Source organism: Telopea speciosissima, chromosome 8 (assembly GCF_018873765.1).
Source record: "Telopea speciosissima isolate NSW1024214 ecotype Mountain lineage chromosome 8, Tspe_v1, whole genome shotgun sequence".
Taxonomy (NCBI): Eukaryota; Viridiplantae; Streptophyta; class Magnoliopsida; order Proteales; family Proteaceae; genus Telopea; species Telopea speciosissima.
Genome location: NC_057923.1, coordinates 47,014,334 through 47,040,212, shown reverse-complemented (window position 1 = coordinate 47,040,212; position 25,879 = coordinate 47,014,334). Strand labels below are relative to the sequence as shown.

The window sequence follows — 25,879 nt, the reverse complement described above, 5'->3', positions numbered from 1 at the left end:
CACGGGACCTTTATCGCCCCCAGTACTATTGAGGGTGTTGTGCGTATCGTGCGGTGCAGTACTGTCCATGTGTGCACGGTGGTGCCGCACCCCCAATAGTACTTGGGGCAATAATTTTCCTCTTTCACGTCTCGTCCCTCGTCCTCACCCTCATTCTCCCTTTCATTCATCTCTCTCTCTCTCTCTCTCTCTCTCTTCCTGTCCATCTCTCACGTCCCGTCCTCACTTTCATCTCCCTTCTACCCTCTCTCTCATTCTCCCTTTCATCCATCTCTCTGTCATTTATTATTTAATCTTATTTTTATTTATTACTTTTCTTTTTTCTTTTTTATTTAAAATTCATTATTTAAATTATTTTAGTTATTTTAGTTATTTTATTTAATTCCATTGCAACTCAGGTACTTGGGATTTAATGGTTCGATCGATACCGATTTGATAAGGTGTTCTATCTCTCATTTATTATTTAATTTCATTTCTATTTTTCTTTTAATTGTTTATTTAACATCTATTATTTAGATTGTTTTATTTATTTTAATTTTTTATTTAATTCCATTGCAACTCAGGTACTTGGGGTTTAATGGGCTGGACCGATACCAATTTGATACAATGTTGCAACAAATAGCATAGCGCTGACCATACCAATAAAGATTGAAAAAATAAATTTGAATGTGGCCGGCCGACTCACAACTGATCCTTTGAACCCCTTCTTCTATCTTTCATTTATTATTTAATCTTACTTCTATCTCTCTTAATTTTTTATTCTTTTTTTTTTTGGTAAATAGAATTACTATTGAAGAACACGAATTACACTCTTGCGATCTGAGATTGAATCAACAGAAACACAGGGATCAGAATTGGACCAAACTATGCTATCCGTAAGAGATAGAGCCTTCCTGGCAAATGAATCAGCCACAACATTGGCTTCCCTTGGAATATATTGAAATGAAACCTGGTCAAAATAAGTAACCAGATGTTTACTTTTTTATTCAATATCCATTATTTGGATTTTTATTTATTTTAAATTTTATTTAATCTCATTGCAACTCTTTTGTTGCTTGGACAACTTACCGGTCTCGGTCGATACCAATTCGAGACAATGCTACAACAAATGGGATCGCGCCATGTGGTTGACGATACCAATAATGATTAGAAAGGAGGTTGAGGTGCGGCATGGAAGGATGGGACAGGATAGGGTAACGATATCGGATCGTCTGAATCAGGCGATTCATATTGGTATCGATTGGAAAGCAATCCGATACCGATTTTACCAATATTTTATTTTTTAAATCTTTATTGGTATGGTCAACCACATGGTGTTATTCTATTTGTTGTAGCCTTAGTATCAAATCAATATACTCGTAACGAGTTGGCTAAAGGGTTTAATAATGGTGGAGTGGAGGTAGGGAAGGAAACAAATTAATAGAAATCCATGTGTCAGCTAATAAGGAAATAATGACAGCAACTCATGTAATTGTACAAGGACATGATTTGGACTCGTCTTAAACCTAATCACCGGAATCCACACAAGAAGTGGATTCCATGTGAGTAGCCATGGAGGGCCTTGGAAGATATTTGTATAAGGACATGATCCGCTTGCCAGAGAGAGAGAGAGAGAGAGATCCGCTTGCCAGAAAGAGAGAGAGAGAGAGAGAGAGCTCCAACTATGTCCAGCAGCAAATCAAGCAGTTCATCTCTTCCCCACCAAAGGTAAGCAGCAGAATGGCTTTTTTTTTCCTTCTATTGTCTTACTTGTATACATGGCAGCACACTTCCATGGGCTTTCAGATTGTTTTTCCCATTTCAGAGAGAACTAACTATTTAATATGATTTGAGTTTTTATGTTCTGCACTTTATAGGCTTTAGTATTGCCTTATATCCATGAAACTAACCCCCTCCGCTGTTGCATATTGAAGACCCAAATTTGTATCTTTAGTGCACTTAGGAAATTAGGATCTCTAGTTTGCAACAGTTAAAGGGTTGGCTTCATTTATCCGCCCATACATCAACTGAAAGAAAATTCAGGTAAATCCAGAAGAGATCACTTGGTTTCGTCTTGATTTCATTGAGGAACACTTTCTGCAAGTTCTGTGATTAAAGTTGAGGGGCCTTTGGCAATTTCATTGATTTGGCTCGACAGAGTGTTGGCGTTCTTTCTCCTCCCAAAGACTCGTATCTGTCTCTTCTTTGGATCCAGATCCTCTACTGCCGAGCTGCCCGTCCTACAGTGCTACGCAGACACAGCAAGGCATGCAATAACGAGCCTAGATCCTCTACTGCCGAGCTGCCCGGTAGGACCATGCTGCCCAGACACGGTGCTACGCGCAATGTCCACCTTACCCCTGCCCAAATGCCTTGCCCGAGTGGGGGTAAGGCGGTCTTTGTAGGCAGCACCGTGTCTAGGCAACATGGTCCTGCCAGGCAGCTCGGCAGTAGAGGATCCAAATTGTGCAATAACCGCCTTATGCTCACTCGGGCAAGGTGCTCGGGCAGGGGTAAGGCGGTCACTGTGCACAGCCCTGTGTCTGCGTAGCACAAGCAGGACCGGGCAGCACACCGTAGAGGATCTGTTTTCCTCTTTTTTTCCCTCTTCTTTACCCTTTTCGGTTGGAGAGAGAGAGACCTGTAGAAAGAAAGATTAATTAATGGTATTTCTTTAAGAATAATCTAAGGACATTATCTTCCCATGAAGTCAATAGGGTTGCAACAGGGTCGGGTCGGGTTAGGTTGGGCTGGGCTTTTTAAAACTCCAACCCAACCTTGAGTCCCTTTAGCTGGGCCCAGCCCTGATCCGACCCTGACTTATGGCTTAGAAAATCCAACCCTAACCTGTTAGGCCAGGCTGACCCTCATTGGTCCTGATCAGGGAGTGGGGGAAGGGGAGATGCATGGACTGGATTGAGTTGGGCTGGGTCGGAGAGAAACTTATAAATTTTACATAAAATAACACTATAATAAAAAAAAAATTCACTTATTTTCTTCATATATAATATATTATATAACAAAAATATGTGTCATATTTAAATTTTATAATATATGTAGTATATCAATATATATTTCATAGTATAACTTAAAACCAGGTCGGGCTCAGCCCGAGGCCTCAACCTTGGCCCGACCCGATCCGACCCTACCCTAACTCAGGACTAGAAATTTCCAATACTGATTTGCCCTCAGAGCCAAGTATCTCAGTCCAGCCCCGCCCCAATTCGGACTCTGGATGGGTTCGGGCCGACGGCCAAACTTGCATCCTGATGAAGATGTCTAGTAGGACATTTTTGTCGATCAATGACAAAAAAGAGAGACCCAAAAATCAAAACATCATTAATCATACTTTTATATATAATAGTATATAGTATGGTATGATATGATATTATTTATGCTTAAGCCCATGTGGACCTAGTATTCACTTCTCCAACCGTATATATGCCATCCTCTGCACCTCTAAATTAAAGACATATTGGTTTAATTCTCATAAATTATGTCTAATATTTACCACATAATAGACTTCTGGGTAAGGTAGCATTGGTGACCGGCGGTGCAACCGGAATCGGCGAGAGTATTGTACGTCTCTTCCACAAGCATGGCGCCAAAGTATTTATTGTGGATATAAAAGACAGTCATGGCCAGCATCTATGTGAAGCCCTAGGAGGTGACCAAAATGTGTGTTACATCCATGGTAATGTCACTATCGAAGACGACATCCGCCGTGCCATTGATGCAACGGTCGACAAATTCGGCACTCTCGACATTATGGTTAACAATGCCGGCATCTCTGGTCAACCGATTCCGGACATTCGCAATGTAGACATAGCTGAATTTAAGATGGTGTTTGATGTGAATGTAAAGGGTGTCTTCATTGGAATGAAACATGCAGCTCGTGTTATGATCCCTAACCGCAAAGGCTCTATTATTTCTATATCAAGCGCTGCAAGTGTTATTGGGGGGTTAGCCCCTCACGGATACACAGGGTCCAAGCATGCTGTTGTGGGGCTAACAAAGAACGTAGCTGCTGAGTTAGGGGCTTATGGGATAAGAGTTAACTGTGTATCACCCTATGCTGTATGTACAGATCTGGCATTGGCTCACGTGCCTGAAAATGAGAGGACTGAGGATGCTAAGGCAGGATTCCATGCTTATTTTGGGAAGGCAGCCAATCTACAAGGCATTGATTTAACGGTAGATGATGTGGCTGATGCAGTGCTTTACATGGCTAGTGATGAGGCACGGTATGTCAGTGGGGCCAATCTTATGATCGATGGTGGTTTCTCATGTGTTAATCACTCACTTAGGGTATTCCGGTGAGACTGGTCATATTAAGAAAATGTCTTAGTGATCTAAAACTTGAAATGTCTGGTTATTGCATGATGAGAATGTTCTCATTTCTTTGTATGGATAGAACTTATTGCAGACTATGAGTGAGAAATAATGTTGTTAAAAGTAAATGGAAGAGAATCAGATACTGATAATATTGCTATGGATATTTATCCTCTCAAGTGTGGTGCACCATCCAGTGCACCTTTAAAGTTCATCGGAAACTGCATTGATCACTTGCGCATTTGGTTTTTAGAAATGTACAAATTATGTGTACCATCCGATGCACAACACTTGAGAGGATAAAAATTCTATTGTTATGAGGTTTGGAAGGGATTCAATATTGTTATGTAAAGTGTGTTAGACACAAATTAAGCATCCGATTCCATAATAATGGGCATAAAGCCATAAACTTAATTTAATTGAAATGGATTTGCTTTTGGATGATTCTATAGGAGCTTTTCAGTGTTCCAAGGATAACAATATTAATTAGAATGGTCTCATTTACAAGCAGTTATTAATTCTTAACTGCACCAACCAAGCAACCCCCTGCCCCCCCCCCCCCCCCTCCTCCCAAACAATGTTTAGTTTACCAAGTTTTGCTGCTTTTGGTTGCCACTTCTGAGGGAACAATTTAATTGTGTTTTGTAAAAGGGTTTAAGATACTCATTAAAAATCTCATAAAAAACCAAAAGAAAGAAAGACACTCATTAAAAATGACCCCATTCTCTCTCTCTCTCTCTCTTTTGTTCACCACACCATCTAGAGTTTACAAAACCTTATAGGTTTTAGTATGTTTCCCAAAATACCTTCTAGATATTTACTATGCGCATCTAATCCCACCATTCCCATTCACTATGGCTGAAGGAAAAGTAAGGATGTAAACGGATCAAATTCGGTCAAATAGTGGCATTATCATATTCGTATCCGTTTATATTCGGTCGGATTCGGATAGTTTCCTGATAGTATTTTTTTTAATACGGATTCTCCTTTTTTTTTTTTTGGTAGTAACATTGAGAAACCTTATTAAGAACAACAATTACACATGGATGAAGTTGAACATAACTCCTAAATCCATGGATCATAATTTGGCCAGACTATTGTGCACATTACCAACAATGCCTTCCTCGCCAAAGATTCAGCTACACTATTAACCTCCCTTGGAACATATGAAATTGAAAAAAAAGTAAAATAGGACGACAAATGTAGAATATCATCCACTACATGTTTACTTCTAATGGTGGGTAACATAACTCACATTGGAGATAAGACACCAAATCTCTATCATCCATCTCCACCAGTAAATGCTCATATCCTTCAAAAATACCTTCTAACAATGCCAAACGAATAGACAAGGCTTCACCAACACGTACCGATGTGAATGAACATGGCATAGAAACAACATGAAGAGAAGCCCCTGCAGAATTCCTAAATATAAATCCAAGACCACCACTGGCTACTCCTTGGCAGAAGCTAGCATCACAATTCATCTTAACATACTGTTGAGGTGGTGGAGTCCTTTTTGAATTGCGTGAGAGTGCATTGCAATCCAAAACAAAATTTGAAGCAAAAGTTGGTAACATATTACCATTTAGGAATTCCCAATGAGCAGTAGTAGCCACACGAATTACTTCCTCAGGCTGCCAATCTTTTCACCCTAAAATATAATCACATCAAGCAATCCATATTTACCATAGTAAAAAGGAGCAAAAAGAAGTGAGTGTTAGCATGACACTTCATCGATCCTATCCACAGCTGTTGTAATCCCTGTGATTGTGTGATTGTATCCCTATCCCCATAATTGTATCCTTATGACTGTACATTCCTTTGTTAACTTCACCCTATTAGGAAGCTATACCTGTATATATTGTCCATTAAGGACAAGATTGAAATCAAGATAAGATATTCACATTCTTTACATCTTATCATGGTATCAGTTTAAGGCAATGATTATGTGCCTCTATTCTCTCTGCTTTTTATTTTCTTTCTTCATGCCTAACGACTCTGTTGCAACCATGCCCATGGGCACCACAGCTCCGGCGACTCTGCCAATCTCCTCTCCTTATTACCTTCATTTAAATGACCAACCGGGGTCGGTCTTGGTTACTCCTCTCTTGGATGGTGACAACTATCCAACTTGGCACCGCTCTATCTTGATGGCACTGGAAGCCAAAAATAAAATCGGTTTCATTGATGGTTCCCTCACGATTCCAGCCTCTGATTCACCGGACTTTGCCAATTGGGTTCGCTGCAATAGTATGGTGTGCTCTTGGCTCGTGCACTCAACCATGCCGTCCATTGCTCACAGCATCTTATGGCTTGATTCTGCGCATGCGATATGGACAGACCTCCGGGAACGTTTTTCTCCCAAAAATGCTCCCCGGATTTTTGAAATTCATTGCGCACTCTCTACCCACGTCTAAGGCAATGACTCCATCTCTGCTTATTACACTCATATCAAGGCATTCCGTGATGAACTTTATTCCTATCGATCTCTTCCAACTTGTTCATGTGGGGCGATGAAGACCCTTCACGATTTCATTGCAACAGACCATTTACTTGACTTCCTTCACGGACTAAATGAATCCTATGCGGCTGTTCGCAGCCAGATTTTGTTGATCGAACTGCTGCCTTCTGTTAATAAGGCTTACTCTCTTCTTCTTCAAGAAGAAAGACAGCGCACCCTTCATGATGCACATCCAGCACCACCGGACCAAGCAACTATGGCTGTTCTTAATCGCCCACCTGCGGCTCACACTCGGCCTGCTGGATCCAAGCCCAATTATCACTGCACCTACTGCGACAAGGATGGTCACTCCAAGTCACGATGTTTCAAAAAACATGGTTATCCTGAAGGGTGGACGCCAAGTTCTAGTTCTCATAAGGGTGGCTCTGGGACATCCCGTCTCAGCCAGCCGCGTACTAATGTGCCACGCGCCCTTGCTGCTATCACGGATTCTGGTTCTTCATCTATTTCAGTTCCCACTTTAACGGTGACTCAAATCCAGCAATTGTTGACGCTGCTCCCTCCTGATGATCACCCATTGGTTAACCTCGCAGGTAATTCTCTTTGTCCCACTTCGGTTGCTGCCTGGATCATGGATTCCGGAGCAACCGAACACATTGCTTCAGATATTTCTCTTTTGTCTTCCATTACTTCTACTGCTGCCACCAATCTAGTTACATTACCCGATGGTTCCCGCGTTCCAGTCACACATATTGGTACTATTTCTCTATTTCCTGGTCTAATCCTTGAAAATGTGCTTTATGTTCCAGCCATTAAGTTTAATCTAATTTCTGTTGGTAAACTCACATCCACCTCTAATGCATCTAATGTTTTTTCTTCTACCTCTTATGTCATCTAGGGCCAACAACCGAGGATGATTTTAGAGACGGGTAAGTGGCATGGTGGTCTTTATTTTCTAGCACCCGTTTCCTCTTCTTCATTCGCGGCTATTACTTCCCCGGGTACCCATTTCGACTTTTGGCATTGGCGGCTGGGTCATCCTGGTTCAGCTTCTACTGCTAAAATTCATAATATGGATACTAGTATTTCTTTTTCTAATAATTGTACTTGCACTGTGTGCCCTCTTGCGAAACAAACACGCTTGCCATTTCCTTCTAGTTCAATAACAAGTACATTTTGTTTTGAAATGATACATTTGGATGTTTGGGGACCTTTTCGAACTAAATCCCTTTCAGGTGCACATTTTTTTCTTACAATTGTTGATGATTATTCCCACTGCACATGGGTTTATTCAATGCATTCAAAGGATGATGTTAATTCTCTTATTCTCCATTTTTTTGCAATGGTTCATACACAATTTCAAACCACCATTCGGTGTCTCCGTTCTGACAACGGGAGCGAATTTTTTAATACCTATGTAATTCCATATCTTCAATCTTTGGGGGTTATCCAACAATCTAGTTGTGTCTCTACCCCTAAAAAAATGGGGTTGTTGAGTGCAAGCACCGCCATCTCTTAAATGTGGCCCGTGCTTTGCGTTTCCAATCCAATTTGCCTCTTGAATTTTGGGGGGATTGCATTTTAACTGCAGCATATTTAATCAATCGTATTCCCACCCCTGTGCTCAATGGGAAATCTCCTTTTGAACTTCTATATGGCAAACCACCATCTCTTACCCACTTGCGTGTCTTTGGTTGTTTGGCCTTTAGTAGGCAAACGATTCACCATAAGTTTGACAAACGTGCATCTCCAGGGGTTTTTGTAGGATATCCTCATGGTCAGAAAGGGTTTCGCATTTTTGACCTCACCACAAAGCATATCTATGTCACCCGCGATGTCATTTTCCATGAAAATATATTTCCCTACTCTCTTCATCCTAATCCCATGCTCCCTAACTCCCCAGTTCTTCCCTTACCCATTCCCAACACAGAAATTACTACACCCGTAGAGAATTCCACAAACCCCAATTCCCCTCCACCCGCATCCCCTCCTTCCCCTTCGGCAGCCCCTAGCCCATCCCCACCACCACCTGTTCCCCCCCCCCCTTGCCCTCAACGTACACGTCAACAACCCAAATATTTGAATGACTACCAATGCACGCTTATCTTGTCTCCTGATTCGTCTCTCACCGTTGGTACAGGTACTGCTCATCCTATGTCCAATTTTTTGTCTTATACTCATATTCGCCCTGCACACTTGGCATTTCTTACTGCTTTGTCCAGTTCCACAGAACCCACCACTTTCACAGAAGCAATGAAACATCAGGAATGGAGGGATGCAATGCATGCTGAAATACAAGCGTTGATACTAAATAAAACTTGGTCTGTTGTTGCTCTTCCACCTGGGAAGAAACCTATTGGTTCCAAATGGGTATACAAGATAAAGCGCAATTCGGATGGGTCCATTGAGCGTTACAAAACTCGTTTAGTCGCCAAGGAATACACACAGGTTGAAGGATTTGATTATCATGATATGTTTGCCCCTGTGGCCAAAATGGTTACCTTACGGGTTCTCCTAGCAGTTGCCACTATTCGTAATTGGTCTTTACATCACATGGATGTCAATAATGCCTTCCTCCAAGGCGATCTTGATGAAGAAGTCTACATGACTCCACCTCTCGGATATCGGCGTAAGGGGGAGACTTTGGTTTGCCATCTTCACAAGTCCCTTTATAGACTCAAACAAGCCTCCCGCCAATGGTATGCCAAGTTCTCCACATCATTATGCCACTTGGGTTTTGCCTACTCTGAGGCTAACCACTCTCTGTTCCATCTCCAATGGGGTACCGATTCAATTTTTGTGCTCCTGTACGTTGATGATATTGTTATAACCGGTTCCAATGATGCTTTGATTGAGAATGTCAAAACCATGCTCCATCACCAGTTTCATATCAAGGACCTTGGCACCTTGAAATACTTTCTTGGGATTGAGGTAGCCCATTCCCAACATGGTCTCTCCCTCTCTCAACACAAGTACATTTTAGACATCTTGGATGACTATGGGCTGAGTGTTTGTCGCCCAGCAGACACACCAATGGAGCAGCACTTGAAACTCACTGATGATACCGGCACTATATTATCAGACCCCTCCCTTTATAGGCGTTTGATTGGTCGGCTGATCTACTTGACTGTAACCAGACCCCATATTGCCTACACCGTCAATATATTGAGTCAATTTATGCACCAGCCCCGACAACAGCACCTCGATGCCGCTCACCGTCTTCTACGCTATCTAAAAGCTATAGTGGGGCAGTGCCTTTATTATCCCAAATCGTCTTCTCTTGAGCTACGAGCCTATTGTGACTCTGATTGGGATAGTTGTTTAATGACTCGGCGTTCAACAACAGGTTACTGCATTTTCCTTGGCGATTGTCCTATATCTTGGAAGACGAAGAAGCAAAATACCATATCTCGCTCCTCTGCCGAGGCTGAATACCGAGCAATGGTTGTCACCACATGTGAAATCACTTAGTTATCATACCTATTTCGTGATCTTGGGCTTCCCATCACTCGCCCAATTTCCTTATTTTACAACAATCAGGCTGCCCTACACATTGCAGCTAATCCAGTATTCCATGAACGTAACAAGCATATCGAAATTGATTGCCATCTTGTATGTGAAAAGTTACATCAAGGTCTGATCCATCCCACCAAAATCTCAACGGCAGCTCAGGTCGCTGACCTGTTCACCAAACCACTGGGTTGAGATCAGTACCGGGTTCTACTTTCCAAGTTGGGCATTCGCAATCTTCACGCTCCAACTTGAGGGGGAGTGTTAGCAGGACACTTCATCGATCCTATCCACAGCTGTTGTAATCCCTGTGATTGTGTGATTGTATCCCTATCCCCATAATTGTATCCTTATGACTGTACATTCCTTTGTTAACTTCACCCTATTAGGAAGCTATACCTGTATATATTGTCCATTAAGGACAAGATTGAAATCAAGATAAGATATTCACATTCTTTACTTCTTATCAGTGAGGTGGTGCCTTCCCTCCTTGCCAGGAGTAGAAAAGGAGCTCCAATTCAACAAAAAACCAGAAATATGATGATCTCCTGATGAAGAGGAAATATATCCCAATCCACTACCAAACCAAACCGCCTTCGCAAAACTATATGTAACAAGGGATTCAGCTACACTATTAACCTCCCTTGGAAAATTTGAAAACGAACAAGAAGTAAAATAGGACGACAAATGGAGAATATCATCCACTACATGTTTACTTCTAATGGTGGGTAACATAACCCATGTTGGAGATAAGACACCAAATCTCTATGTTCCGTCTCCACCAGCAAATGCTCATATCCTTCAGAAATACCTTCTAACAATGTCAAACGAATAGACATGGCTTCACCAACAAGTACCGATGTGAATGAACATGGCATAGAAACAGCATGAAGAGAAGCCCCTGCACAATTCCTAAATATAAATCCAAGACCACTGCTGGCTACTCCTTGGCAGAAGCTAGCATCATAATTCACCTTAACATACCGTTGAGGTGGTGGAGTCCATTTTGAATCGCGTGAGAGTGCATTTCAATCCAAAACAGAATTTGAAGTGGAAGTTGGTAACATATTACCATTTAGGAATTCCCGGTGAGAAGTAGTAGCCACACGAATTACTTCCTCAGGCCGCCAATCTTTTCGCCCTAAAATATAATCACATCGAGCAATCCATATATACCATAGTATAAAGGAACAAAGAGAAGTGAGTTGGTGCCTTCCCTCCTTGCCAAGAATAGAAAATGATCTCCAATTCAACAAAAAACCAGAAATATGATGATCTCCTGATGAAGAGGAAATATATCCCAATCCAATACCAAACCAAACCGCCTTCACAAAATTATATCAAACATGAATATGGAAAATGGTTTAATCATCTCCACAACAATTGCATAGTGGATCTAAGTTGCAAGACCTGCACCTTAATGCATCTCTTGTAGCAAATTCATTAGCACAACATCTCCATAAGAACCGCTGGATTTTAGGAAGTGTTTTACTAGACCAAACACCCTTCCTAACAACATATGGAATTCTGATTCTAGTTGATAATGAAGAAGTAGATGTTTGCTGCCTCTCCGCATTTGCTCTAAGATTAGTTAAAAGATGATAAGCACTCTTCACCGAATAAATACCATTCCTTGCTGCCACCCACACCAACTTATCATCACCAAGAAAAAGACGAAGATTAATCTTCAAAATCTTTTCCACACCAGTCGGAAAAAAATAGAGATCAAGAGGTTCTCTCTTTCAACTCATACCACCGTTGTCAATAAAATCAGCAACTTTACATAGAGCAGGACATAAAAATTTAGATGTAGCTGGCACATAACTCACATCCCCAGGTAACCAAGGATCATTCCATGGACCAATAGAAGATCCATCTCCAATCACCCATGCAAGGGCTTTAGATAAAACCTCCTTGCCAACCATAATGCTACGCCACCCCCAACTAGGATCATGTCCTATAGAAGAAGACAAGAAATCTGATCTGGGATAATAAATAGCCTTCATCAAACGAAAAAACAAACAATTGGAGCTATCCCAAAGTTTAAAAAAGCAGTCTTTGAGAGGAGTGCACGGTTTTGTAAGGTAGAATCTTGAAAACCAAGACCACCTTTGTTTTTGGATTGGCATAATCTCTCCCATAAGACCTAATGGATCTTTGGTCAACCCTCATTATCATCCCAGAAAAAATTTGCAGCAAGCTTCCTTAAATGCTGATGTTGGGATGCAAGCATTTTAAAATGCATAGAGGTATAATTACCCATAGGAAAAATAACAGACTTCAGGAGAACCTCCTTACCTGCATGAGAAAGTAACATTGATTTCCACCCTTCCAATCTGCCTTCAACCCGCGTGGAAATTTCTTAAACAAATCAGCCTTAGAAACCCCAAAGTCAATGGGTAATCCCAAGTATTTCTTTGGTCCAGGATCAAAAGGAATTCTTAGAATTTTAGAAATCCACCTCTTTAACTTTGGATGAGTATTTGGGCTAAAAGTCAAAGAAGACTTCTTCAAATTTATTGCTTGACCAGAAGCCTTGCAATATAAGGATAAAGCATCTCGAAGATAATGAATCTCATCAATATTAACCTAAAAAAAAATGAGGCTATCATCGGTAAAAAGAAGATGTGAAATGGATGGAGCCCTGTGTCAAACACTAACACCATGAATATGCAAATCATCCTCAGCATTTAGCAACAGTCTATTGAGAGCATCAGAGCATAAAAAAAAAACTGGCTGGAGATAATGGATCACCTTGCCAAATACCCCTACTTGGAAGAACAGTTCCCCTTGGAGCACCATTAATAAGAATTTGATAAGAAACATACCGAATAGAACTCATAACCATTTTTAATAGCAGATTTTCATTTCAATAAAATCTCACTCAAGCCTATCATAGGCATTTTTCATGTCTAACTTCATGGCAACATACTTCCTCTTCCCTTTCTTTCGTTTACGAATGTAATGGAAGAACTCATGGGCCATAAGAACATTATCTGTAATAGATCTATCATGTATAAAGCAACTTGAAAAGGGCTTATAACATCTTTTAATACCAACTTCAACCGACTAGAAATAATCTTTATAATTACTTTGCAAACCACACTACACAAAGCAATAGGCCTGGATTGATCTGTAGATTCAAGTTTAGCAACTTTGGGTACAAGACAAATCAAGGTATCATTTAGTTTGCTAGATAACTTTCCAGAATCAAAGAAATTGCAAACTAAATCAAAGAGATCACCTTTAATTATGTCCCAGTACCTTTGAAAGAATGCCGGTGGAAAACCACCAGGTCCAGATGACTTAAGCAAGCTCATAACAAACAAAACAGATTTCATCTCATCCATAAAAGAAGCAACACATAACATAGAATTTACATCTATCGAAATAATAGGCACAACACATTCAAGAACAAAATTCATAGAGGCCATCGCCTTCAGACATAAATGCACCTTCAAAATGGCTGATAACAGTGCTATAAATCTCATCTTCATTTTGAGTCAATACACCATTCTCCATATGAAGACTTAAAATTCTATTATGTTGTCGTTGTTGCATAGTTTTAGCATGAAAGAACTTTGTGTTTCTATCACCACTATTCAACCATTCAACCCTTGACTTTTGTCACCACAAGTCTTCCTCCTCCAAAATAAATCATCCAAGATGACTTAAGACTTTTAATCTAAGAACAAATAGCCTCTGTCAAATGTAAACGTTCCATGGCCTCAATGTCTTGTATCAAAGATCAAATTCGGTGATGCAAGTTTCCAAATACATTCTTGTTCCATGACTTATAATCCAATTTGCATTGTTGCAATTTTTGTTAGATTACATTAGATATATCACCATTAAAAGCAGTAGACCAGGCTTGGGCAGGCACAGACTTACAATCTAGAAGTCAAAACCACATGGCTTCAAAGAAAAATGTCGTTGTCCATGGAATCTTCCACCATTCATATCAACTAGAAGAGGAGAGTGATCAGACCCAATTATAGATTATACAAATACCGCTGCATTTCCATTATTGAGTCTCTAAGCGTCATTTGCTAATGCCCTATCTAATCTGATCTTCACATTAGCATTTCCTACACGCCGATTGGATCAAGTATACATAGAAAGGTCCATTACTCCCCAAATCCATAAGATAACAAAAATCAAGCATTGATTGAAAATAAGTGGTATCTTCTTTCTCTTGCCACTTCAAATGGGAGTTGAAATCACGAAACAACAGCCAGTCAGATGAACGATTACACCCAATACTAATCAACTTCACCCATACCTGTTGACGTATGGACTGAACAGGATCTCCATACACACAGCTAAGAGAGAAAGTATAAACACCATTAATCGTCACTTCAACATCCATAATTCTGTTGGAGATAAAACCAGGTACTATTGTCATATAATGTCTCCAAAACAAAGCCAAACCTCCAGAGGAACCATCGACATCAACATTGAGAAATTGATCCATCCTCAAACTGTTGTTGGTGAAGCCTGATTTGGTTCAGAAAGTGCGATTGAGACCTTCGGAGGGCTGTTTCGGCCTCGAAACTATCTCGGAATGCCGAAAACTGGCGGGAGTGGTGTTAGGCTCGTCGAGATCTTCAAAACGAGTACCTTTTGAGCCATGTGTTATGTTTTGGTCCGGCCCCGGTTTTTTGGGCATTTTTGGGCTGGGGGCATTTGTGTACTTTCTAGGTTAGGGTTTTCTTATTTATTCTTCTTATCTCTTTGAGATTGACGGATGAGGGTTTTGTAATACTTCAGAGATATAGTGAAATCCGTTCTACTGTTCAACCGTGGATGTAGCTTCCAGATTGGAGGTGAAATAGTCAAGTGATAGCAAGCAAAAAATATAGAGAGAGAATGAATATCTACCTTATTTAATTAAGGGTTTTTTTTTAATTGCCTTAATTTTATGAGAGAGAATTGAAGAGGTTTTCTCTCCATAATTGTTAATCGATTTACTTTTGTTAAATCTAATTTTGTGGAGAGATTTGCTTTAAATAATAATAAATATTATTAATATTAATATTAATTATTACTAAGGGTACCTAAGATTATGAAATTATTAGAAAGAATGACATAAAGATTAAGAATTGAAGAATGAAATTTTAGATAAGAATGAAGGGTAGAATAGGTAACTGAAAGATTTGCCACAACGTGCTTTTATATAATAATATGATATATATATATACCAATAAAAAATCTAGAGAATCACATTATCTTAACTTATAAAATTATAAAAATAAGAAAACAAAATCCAATAAAGTAACTTAATCGGACAGACAGACACAAATATATTCAAATATTTTATTACCGTTGGATTGCTAAACGAATCAGATATTAATAATCAGTCGGATTGGAGGATTATCATATATATTCCTATCCGATTAGTTTTCGGACGGATTCAAATCTCCTAAACGAATACGAATACAGATTTTTGAATATCCGTTGGCATCCTTAAGGAAAACCCACTCCTCTTTTTATTTCAACCCAAGAAAGAAAGGAGGAAAACGTATTATTACTGGACAAATCATCACAACTTATATATCTTGAGCGGAACACATTCTCTATCCGAAAGTGTCGCCTAGGAGTGTGTGTGAAAGCATCAATAAGACGGGATTTTCACCTTTCATGAGGTAGGCCATTTGGTGATATTATCCCAGGTAGTGCCTGAATGTGAGGACCATACCGCATCAAAATGGGAGCCAATGGAAGTGCACGAAGAAACATCAACAGGAATAGGATTTCTGCCTTTCATGGGTTGGGGCAACATTTCCTGTCACGATGTGTCTAGGCGTTGGACCTACAATCCCTGAGGGACTCAGCTCCTGTCAATCCGGGCAGCAGTGCTGCATGTGCAGTACCTGAGATGAGGCGATGCGCATTTACCATCTTACCCCCTGCCCAATGCCTTGCCTGAGCAGGGGTAAGGCGATCAATGCGCCCGCCTCATCCTAGGCGCTGCACACGGCTGCATGCTGCCCGGATTGGCATGATCTTTTTAAATCCCTGAGAGAGTCCTTATTCCCGTTGAATTATCACTTTACGTGTTTCTATGCTATGTGATGTAATAAACCGGATTCTAAGTGGCAATCAATTGTATAAATACCCTTTAGTTTGGAATATTCAGCTGTGTTTGGATGTTTACATGCCCATCTTTTTCATTTAATTGGCTCACATCTAAAGTATGTTGTCCTACACTCAAAGTGACACTGCTGACCTCCAAACACAACCCATCTTGGATGGGATGGTCCATGGCCATCCCGTGGGGTGTGACTGTGACTTCACAAGAAAGAATAGGTCTCCTTCCCTATTTCGTGTCTTTCTATAATAGAGAAATAGAACATCTTTGATGGGATATTTACACAGTGATCTGTTCTCTGCATTGTTTCATTTTTTTTTAAAATAAAAATACAGAAAAAGTTTAGGGAAGTCTTAAAATTCTCTCCAATTCCTTGATCGTCATGTGCAGTATATATCAGGATTGTTAGGTTGACACCTGGCAGGTGCGACATCCAATGGTCCAAGGATAATTGAGTCAGTTTTTTTTTTTTCTTTCTTCTTGAGCTTAGCACAGTCGGATGTCATGACTGTTAGGTATCGAGCTCTTAGCCTCATACTGCACCGCACTGCAATTTTAGGGAATCGGAGAGGATTTTTTTTTCCTCTTTTTGTAGTTAGAAAGAGTGACCTGTTCTACCTTGTTTCCATCTCTTGCATGAGAGGAGTTCAATATGGGACAGCTACTCCATGTCTGTTTAGAGTTGCCTACGGGTCAGATCATAAGCCGAATAACTCAGCCCGTTTATACGGACTTATCCACAATTGAACATTGCTTTTAGATCTAAACCTGATCAACATAGGTCCGGTTTTCTAATCGGGTAGGAATATACAATCAAATTGTAATCCAAATCTGTTACGTTTAGATCATCATATTAGGGAAAAAGAACTTTATCCGAGAATGTGGCATGCACCAGCACTCCTATTAGCCTATCGATCTCCCTTCTCTCCAAATGAACAGCTCAGGTCCTCGTTCGAGGACACTCCTTGGGACCTGAGCACCACCCATATGGAATCCACTGACCCCTCCGGATTCCATGTGGGGTGGTGCTTAGGTCCCAAGGAGTGTCCTCGTACAAGGACCTGAGTCGAACTCCAAACACTTCTGCTCCTTGTTTTGAGGAAGAGAGAGATAGACCCATGGGAGTGTGGCCTACACCAGCACTCCCTACCAAAAAACTTCCCATTACATTATTAGGGGTGCTGTTCTCTGTGCCACAGTGCAGGCTGCTCCCAGGCACATGGGGGTGGGCACAATGACCACCCTGCCCCTCTGAGTGGTAGGCCCATGTGCCTGGGCACAGCCTACGCTGCGGCCCAAAGAACATTCTCCCATATTATTATTATGGGGGAGAGTTTTCTCTCTGAGAGTGTGGTACCTGTGCTAGTATGGGTGCCAATGGGAGCGCATGCGAAAGCATCAACATGGGCATGATTTTCACTTCTCTAGGGCAGGATGGTTATTTCATGGTTGCATGTGTCTGGGACTGTAAGAGCCACGCTCCAAAACAAACTCCATTATTATTATTAGGGAAAATTACATATCCCTCCCCTGTACTTTGCCCTAATTACACATTCCTCCTCTTAGTTTTTTCACCTTATATTTTGACCCCTTATGGCTGACGGTGTTAGGGTGCTATTAGTTAATGATTTGAAAAGACAATATTACCCTTGTTCTAAAACACCACAAGTAAAATTACAATGATATCCTTTTCATTATCTTCAACCTTAAAACACCCATTATTTTCCTCCTCCACAGCCAGCACCACCACTGCCACCACTGCCGCCTCCTCCTCCTCCACCATCAAAGAAGGAAACAGAATCAGTCGTAAAAGACGCCGATCATTCCGACTTCCGACGGGTTGATGATCTCTAATTTCAAGAATTTGAAATGCAAAACGAATTCAAGTTTTTCCGTGAAATTCTGCTTTAAACTAGAAGGAAAAAAAAACACGGAAAAAGACATTTAATTCTTAAATTCTTACTACAGGAGCAAAATAATTAGTTGTAATTCATGTTCATAATCTGATTGCATAGGTTTCAGATTCAACTTTTTTGCCTACATTTTAGTTTCTCAGTTGGGAGTCAAATCTTTTCATTTTTCGTTTTTTTGATTTTTTCCCCTACTTTTTCTCATTTCAGCTTGGAACTCAAGAAACATCCAATAGTGGTTCTCATAATTCAGAGCCTGGTGCTTCCGAAAATGACTCTGTGAAGGATTCACTACAAGTTGTCCATGCTCCATTCGCGACCTGAACAGTGTTTGCGCTTTGCAAGTGTCCTCTTGATGGAAAAAAAACCCTAGCTCCCTCAATCTTCTTCTTTTCTCTTTCCTCTCTCATCTTCATTTTTTTCGCCGCAACCTTCCTAAGTTCCGAGGCAACATCGGCTATAGAGTAGTATTTCTGCATCTGAAGGAGAAGAGATCCATGGGAGGCCCATCTCGCCATCATAAATTAATCCTCCATCTCTTCACAATTCTTCAGTTTCAGATAATGACAGAGGAGAGATCAGATATAAGATCTCCAGAGTCCGTGAGATCTTCACCCTGTACTCCAAAGTGGATCTTACAATTAACTTCATGAATCTGAATCCATTGAAGTGGATTTTGGTGGGTTCCATTTGTAGGAAAGGGGTCGCAGGAGAAGAAGAAGAAAAGAAGGGAGGGTGAAATGGTCTATTCATATGGACCAAGGTTTAGTTTGGGATTAAATCAAAAGGGTAAATGGATCATCTCACAATGACCCAGGATTAGTTTGGGCATTATAAAAAAACTAATTATACCACGTCAGCATTTAACAGACAGATGCTAATGGCAAGGGAGGTTTTCATAATTTTTTAAAAATTACAGGGAACTCGTATGTAAGATGAGAAAACCAAGGGGAGAAACGTGTAATTAAGGCAAAGTATAGGGGAGGGGGATATAATTTTTCCTTATTATTATTATTATTATTATTAGGATATTATTATTTGTTGCTATATTTTTTCAATGGACAAAATTACTATAGAATTTCAACCGTCTCATACTCTCTCAACCTTGTAGTCCCTCTCTTAAACATCCTAACCCAACCCTCCTCCCACCTCGAATTTATCTTGTCTCCGAGGAGCTCAGCATGCCCAAGGTGCTGCCAGCCGTTGGGCTATGCCGCACACATCCCTAGGCATGCGTTGAGATGTGTGTGGCACAGCTCAACCGTTGGATGCCCCCTGGGCATGCCCTGGGTGTTGGGCTCCCCGGAGACGATCCTGATCCTCCCTACTTCCCCTTCGTCTCTCTCTCACATATTTCTTTACCTTCCCATCTCTCTCTCTCTCTCTCATGCGTCCCTCCCCCATCTCTCTCTTTCACGTCCCTTCCACACACTTTGAGACTCTCTCTCTCTCTCTCTCTCTCTCTCTTTTCCATACTGTTTACTCAGGGTAAGACATTAATATTTGGGAAAATGACTAGTTTAGCTACAATTGGATTTTGATTTACAAAATTAACCACCCAATCTTTATGTTAATTAAACTATCAAAATTGAGTGTTGGTATTTCAAAACTATCCAAAACAATACTTCTTACTCACCACATACTTTCTTTCTGACATTTTTACCCCTCTTCGTCTTCATCTGCCCTTCTTTGCGCTCTTTCGTTTGACCTACTTTCTACCTACGATAACTCGATTGCAAGGGTGCCTCTTAGACTACAAATTTGGAAAACCAACGAATGAATTCAAAATGTAATTTCAGATTACAGGACACTGAAATTGTGAATTAAATTTAAGCAATAAACTGAGCATCTTTCCTCTTAATTTCATTTCTCATCTCTTATACTTTCATTTCTTCTTTTCTTTTACTTTGATTTGCAAGGATCCATCTAGCGGATCCCATTTAATTGGGATAAAACTTAACTTGTTGTTACATGAGTTGCAATAGATTCACTATCGAGTTCATAGTTGTAGGTCAGCTGCCAGAACTGTAACAGAGGATTTTATAAATAAAAAACAATTGTCAAATCTATAGGGGGTGGGACCTCTTCAGCTTGATGGGCAGATTTGGGTGAGGCATGGATAGTTGCAGAGAGATGCCATATTCCGTGATATTTGTCTACTTGCTTTGAGAAACCTCACAAAGGCATCATAAGGCCCTCTATTAAATAGAGAGAGAGAGAGAGAGGATGCGGCGTACCCGGCTGCTACTCCTGCTATGGAGGTGACAGAAGCGATGCTTGGAGAGAGTGACTGAGAGGGAGGCAGGGGTAAAAATGTGAAATAAATTGTATATGATGATGAGTGACGATACTATTTTGGGTAATTTTGTAAATCAAAACTCAATTTTAGCTAATCTAGTTGGAAAACGGACATGGGCCCAAGGCCTGATCCAAGCTGCCCACAAGGGGCTGGCAGCACCCAAACCGGATCCAACCCGTGCGTAGGAGAGGGAGCCGGCCACTTAAGTGGCTGACTCTCCCCCCCCCCCCTCTTTGTTGATTCCTTGTATGAGTCTACAAAGAGGCCTTACGGGTTTTTGTTATATATAGAGGACCTCTAACCCTAAGGCCATAACATTGGCAACCAAGATTTGTCTTTCTCTCTCTACCCTCCAAGTAATTGTATGCTTTTGGGATTCCATCTCTTCCCAAAGATTTGTGGTATGGCGTTCTTCTTCGTGGAGAAAACTTTGAGATATTCAAAGATCGTAAAGGAGATCGTTCGAGTTTGTGAAGCTAGTAACAAAATCCGTACGGGTCCTCTTCCGCTGCGTTCCCATCTCTGTTCAGGTAATACCCTAGCGGGTGATGATTTATTTACATTGGCATCAGAGCCGTTAGGGTTTGGTTCACTTTCAATTTGAGACGAAATTTGTTTTGGGGGGCTTCTTGAGATCTACAACTAGCGGCGGTGCATGCTGCCATAGCAGCGCACGTACATCGCAACTGGCTACCGCCGCTGCATAGAAGCCAACACTTACGCACGCCTGCCGCTGCCTCGCATGTTGGGCTTTGCTCTCACAGTCCCTGCCGAGCTAGCAATTGTTATGAAAACAACGCCCAGAATGGCGATTTGCATAAGAAAAATGAAAAATAGAAAGAGAGCACACAACGCACAACACAGAGATTTACGTGGTTCACCTCCTAGATGGAAGCTACGTCCACGGCCGAGCAGTGGAACAGGTTTCACTATTTTCTCTGAAAAATGTTACAAAACCCTCATAACCGTATCTCAAAGAGATAAGAACAATATATAGGAAAACCCTAACCCCAGAAAGTACACAAATGCCCCTAGCCCAAAAAATGCCCAAAAACTTGAGCCGGACCAAAACACAACACATGGCTCAAAAGTACTCATTTCGAAGATCTCGACAAGCCCAACACAACTCCATGCCAAAAGCCCCGCCATTTTTTGGCATTTCAAGATCGTTTCGAGGCCGAAACGACCCTCCGAAGGTCTCAACCGCACTTTCTGGACCAAATCAGGCTTCACCAACAACAATCTCCCACTTGAAGACTGATTCCAGCACTCCAGAGAAAAACCAAAACCCTTAACAACTATTGCTCAAGTAGCACCACCAATCATCATCCATGAAGATTGATCAAACTTGAGCAAAGTCCCAACTTTTCCCTATCAACTCCCTTTGTCAACATATCAGCAGGATTCTTACTACCATCTATCTTGTCAAGCTTCACCTGCCCATCCTCCAAAACAGACCGAATGAAGTGATACCTCAGCTGAATGTGCTTTGTCCTTGAATGAAAGGCTAAGTTCCTTGCTAGATGAATAGCACTCTAGCTGTCACTCCATAATATGCTATTCTCTTGCACCCTACCTAACTCCTCCATAAACCTCTGAAGTCAAATCATCTCTTTACTTGCTTCAGTTACAGCAACATACTCTGCCTTTGTGGTTGAAAGAACAACCACCTTCTGTAGCTTAGAAATCCAGATAACTGCAGTTCCACCTACATTGAATACATATCCTGTAGTACTCCTTCCACCATCTCTGTCTCCTGAATGATCTGAATCAACAAAACCTTGTACATCAACATTAGTACCACCAAAGCATAAGCAGTAGTGGGATGTACCTCTTAGATACCTAAGTATCCACTGGATTGCCTTCCAATGCTCCTTTCCTGAGTTTTGTAGATACCTACTAACAACTCCCACTGCATGTGCAATGTCAGGCCTTGTACTCACCATTGCATACATCAAGCTCTCAACTGCTGATGAATATGGTACTTTTGCCATGAACTCTTTCTCCTCCTCTGTAGAAGGACATAAATCCTTTGAAAGCTTGAAATGAGCCGCCAATGGAGTAGTCACTGGCTTCGCCTTGTCCATGTTGAACCTTTTCAACCCCTTCTCCACATATTCTTCTTAGGATAGCCACAACTTCTTCTCTTTTCTATCTCTCCTTATTTGCATGCTAAGAATCTGCTTTGCTTCGTCCAAATCCTTCATGTCAAAGACTTTGGACAGATTTTTCTTGAGATCACTTATTCTTTGCATGTTGTTTCCTACAACCAATATATCATCTGCATACAATGCAAGAATAACAAAATCTCCATTTTCAAACTTCTAAAAATAAACACAATGATCAGATTGACATCTTGCAAACTTCCTGTCCTGCATAAACTTGTCAAATTCAAGTACCATTGCCTTGGAGCTTGCTTGAGGCCATACAAGATCCTGTTCAGTTTACGCACTAGTTTCTCCTTGCCCTTCACTTCAAATCCTTCAGGTTGATACATGTAAATCTCTTCATCCAAATCTCCATGGAGAAATGCAGTTTTAACATCTAATTGCTCTAGATGTAAATCTTCTACAGCTACTATGCTAAACATAATACGAATTGAAGTCATCTTAACAACAGAGGAGAAATTTTCTTGAAAATCAATACATTTCTTTTGTGCAAACCCCTTTACTACAGGCCTTGCTTTGTACCTCTTTATTCCTCCAGCTTCACTTTTTCACTATGTATACCCATTTATTGTGCAATGCCTTCTTTCCAGCTGGCAACTTCACCAGATTCCAAGTCTTGTTCTTCTTTAATGAGTCCAGCTCTTCTTTCATAGCTTGCTCCCACTTGACCTTGGATTTAGCCTGCATTGCTTCATGGAAACATTTTGGCTCACCAAAATCAGTATACAAAATAAAGTTCAAAGGCGGAGAATTTCTTCTGGGAGGTCTGATAGTCCTTACTGATCTTCTCAGAACAGGAGTTTCTGGTTCCTGCTCTTGAAGACCATCATGATCATCATGATCATCGTCATCATCATTGTTTCTGCACCCAGACTCGCCATCTGAATCTCCAACCTCACCATCTGAGATTCCAGATTCATCATTCAAACTTTCTAAAATTTCTTGTGCACTAGGTGTAGTCTCACCTACAGTCTCATCAAGTTCAAAGAATTTTGTTTCTTCTTTTCCCTTCTATTGCTGCCTATCCTTGTACATGCAATTCTCATTGAATACAATATTTCTACTCCTGATGATTTTGTTATGTTCATAATCTCATAAATGATAACCAAAATCATCTCCACCATATCCAATAAAAACACACTTAACAGATTTAGAATCTAATTTTTGCCTATTTTCTTTATCAACAAGGGCATAAGCAATGCAACCAAAAGTTTTCAGAAAAGAATAATTCACCTATTTTTTAGTCCAGGCCTCCTCTGGAATACCTCCATCGAATGCACTAGATGGGCTTCTATTGATCAAGAACACTGCTGTGTCAACAGCTGCTGCCCAGAACTGTAGTGGCAATCCAGAATGGATCCTCATACTCCTTGCACGTTCCAGAATGGTTCTATTCATTCTTTCTGCAACTCCATTTTCTTGTGGTGTCCTTATTACTGTTTCCAATCTCCTGATTCCATTGAGGGCATAGTATTCTTTGAAACCTCCATTACTGTACTCCCCACCATTGTCAGTTTTCAGACACTTAACTTTGTTTCCTGTTTCAGATTCTACAAGGGCTTTCCATTTCTTGAAAACATAAAAAACATCAGACCTATTTTTGATAGAAAAATCCCATGTTTTTCTGGTTGCATCATCTATAAACGAAACAAAGTAAGATTTACCACCAAAAGATTTTACCTGAGCTGCTCCCCAAACATCTGAGTGAATTAGTTCTAACTTCTCCAATTTCTTTTCTCTTCCTCCTTTGTGGAAACTGACTCTCTTTTGTTTCCCATACACACAGTCCTCACAGAACTCAAAGTCAATATTCTTCAGGTTTGGTAATAAGTTCCTTGAGTGAAGCTTCTTCATGCCTGTCTCACTCAAGTGTCCAAGTCTGTGATGCCAGAGTGTGGTATTCTCTTCTGTAGAGGCTACTGAAACAGTATTATCATTAGTACCAGTAAACATATACAAGGTACCATGCAAATTTCCCTTGGCCACAATCAGAGACCCCTTTGTAATTTTTCATTGGCCATTACCAAAGCCAACACAGTACCCTTCACTATCCAACTTGCTTGTCGAGATGAGACTCTTCTTCAAATCAGGGACATGTCGTGCCTATTTCAGTTTCAACTGTCCTCCATTTGACAATTTTAGAGAAATTGTCCCTTTCCCTGCAATCTTACACACTTGTCCATTTCCCACAGTGACATGTCCATAATCACCATGAACATAGTCACAAAAATATTGCTTATGTGAAATGCAATGAAAGGACGCTCCAGAGTCAATAAACCAAACTTTAGACTTTACATCTACTGATGTAGATAAGCACAAATCATTGTATACCTGATCATTTGTAGACACCAAGTTTGCTTCTTCTTCATTTGACTACTTGCCCTTTTCATCCTTGTTCTTCCCTTTCCAACAATCTCTCTTCAAATGACCCGATTTGCCACAGGTCCAGTACTTTCCAAACTTCCCATCATTTTTCCCTTTTTCTCTTCATTTTGACTGTGATCTTCCTCTGGATTGGGACTTTCTCCCACTCGACTCACTTACTTTTTCTTGTTGTCTTCCTCTTGTTTCTACCGACAGGGCAGTAGCAGATGAGATCGCCTCAGAACTCTTTCTGCGCATCTCATCACTCAGTATGCAACTGACAACATCATTGAAAACTATTTTTTTATTAATAGTATTGCTCACTACCATAACCAGGTTGTTCCAACTCTCTGGCAGAGAACACAAGAACAACAAAGTCCTAAGCTCATCATCAAAAGTAATATCTACAGATTGCAATTGACTAGTGACCATATTGAGCTTATTCAAATGGTCAACAACAGATCCAGAATCAGACATAGTCATATTAAACAATTTCTTCATAAGAAATACTTTGTTAAAAGCAGAGGGTTTTTCATATAACTTAGCTAGGGCAAACATCACTCCAGTAGTAGTTGTCTCCTTCGTGATATTGAAGGCCACCTGCGACGTGAGCGACAACCTCACCGTAGCCAACGCCTTCTGATCAAGGATCTTCCACTCCTCATCCTTCATCGCCTCTGGTTTTTTTCCTTCTAATGGTTGATACAAATCCTTCTAAAAAAGAAGGTCTTACATCTGCATCTTCCACCACTGAAAGTTCTG

General features: G+C 40.7%; 1 protein-coding gene across 1 annotated transcript; it reads left to right on the top strand.

Moving 5' to 3' along the window:
• The first annotated feature begins 1,610 nt into the window (after positions 1-1,610).
• On the top strand, positions 1,611-20,303 carry LOC122672766 (xanthoxin dehydrogenase-like). Its single transcript, XM_043870255.1, has 4 exons — positions 1,611-1,707; positions 3,501-4,326; positions 6,026-6,028; positions 20,292-20,303. The coding sequence occupies exons 1-2, from the start codon at positions 1,664-1,666 to the stop codon at positions 4,297-4,299; spliced, it is 843 nt and encodes a 280-aa protein (XP_043726190.1). The 5' UTR covers positions 1,611-1,663; the 3' UTR covers positions 4,300-4,326; positions 6,026-6,028; positions 20,292-20,303.
• Positions 20,304-25,879: the final 5,576 nt, after the last annotated feature.

Excerpts from the sequence above, each read along its gene's own strand:
- LOC122672766 (XM_043870255.1), top strand. The coding sequence starts at position 1,664 with ATGTCCAGCAGCAAATCAAGCAGTTCATCTCTTCCCCACCAAAG. Across the intron at positions 1,708-3,500 it reads TCATCTCTTCCCCACCAAAG|ACTTCTGGGTAAGGTAGCAT; the intron begins GTAAGCAGCAGA and ends ACCACATAATAG.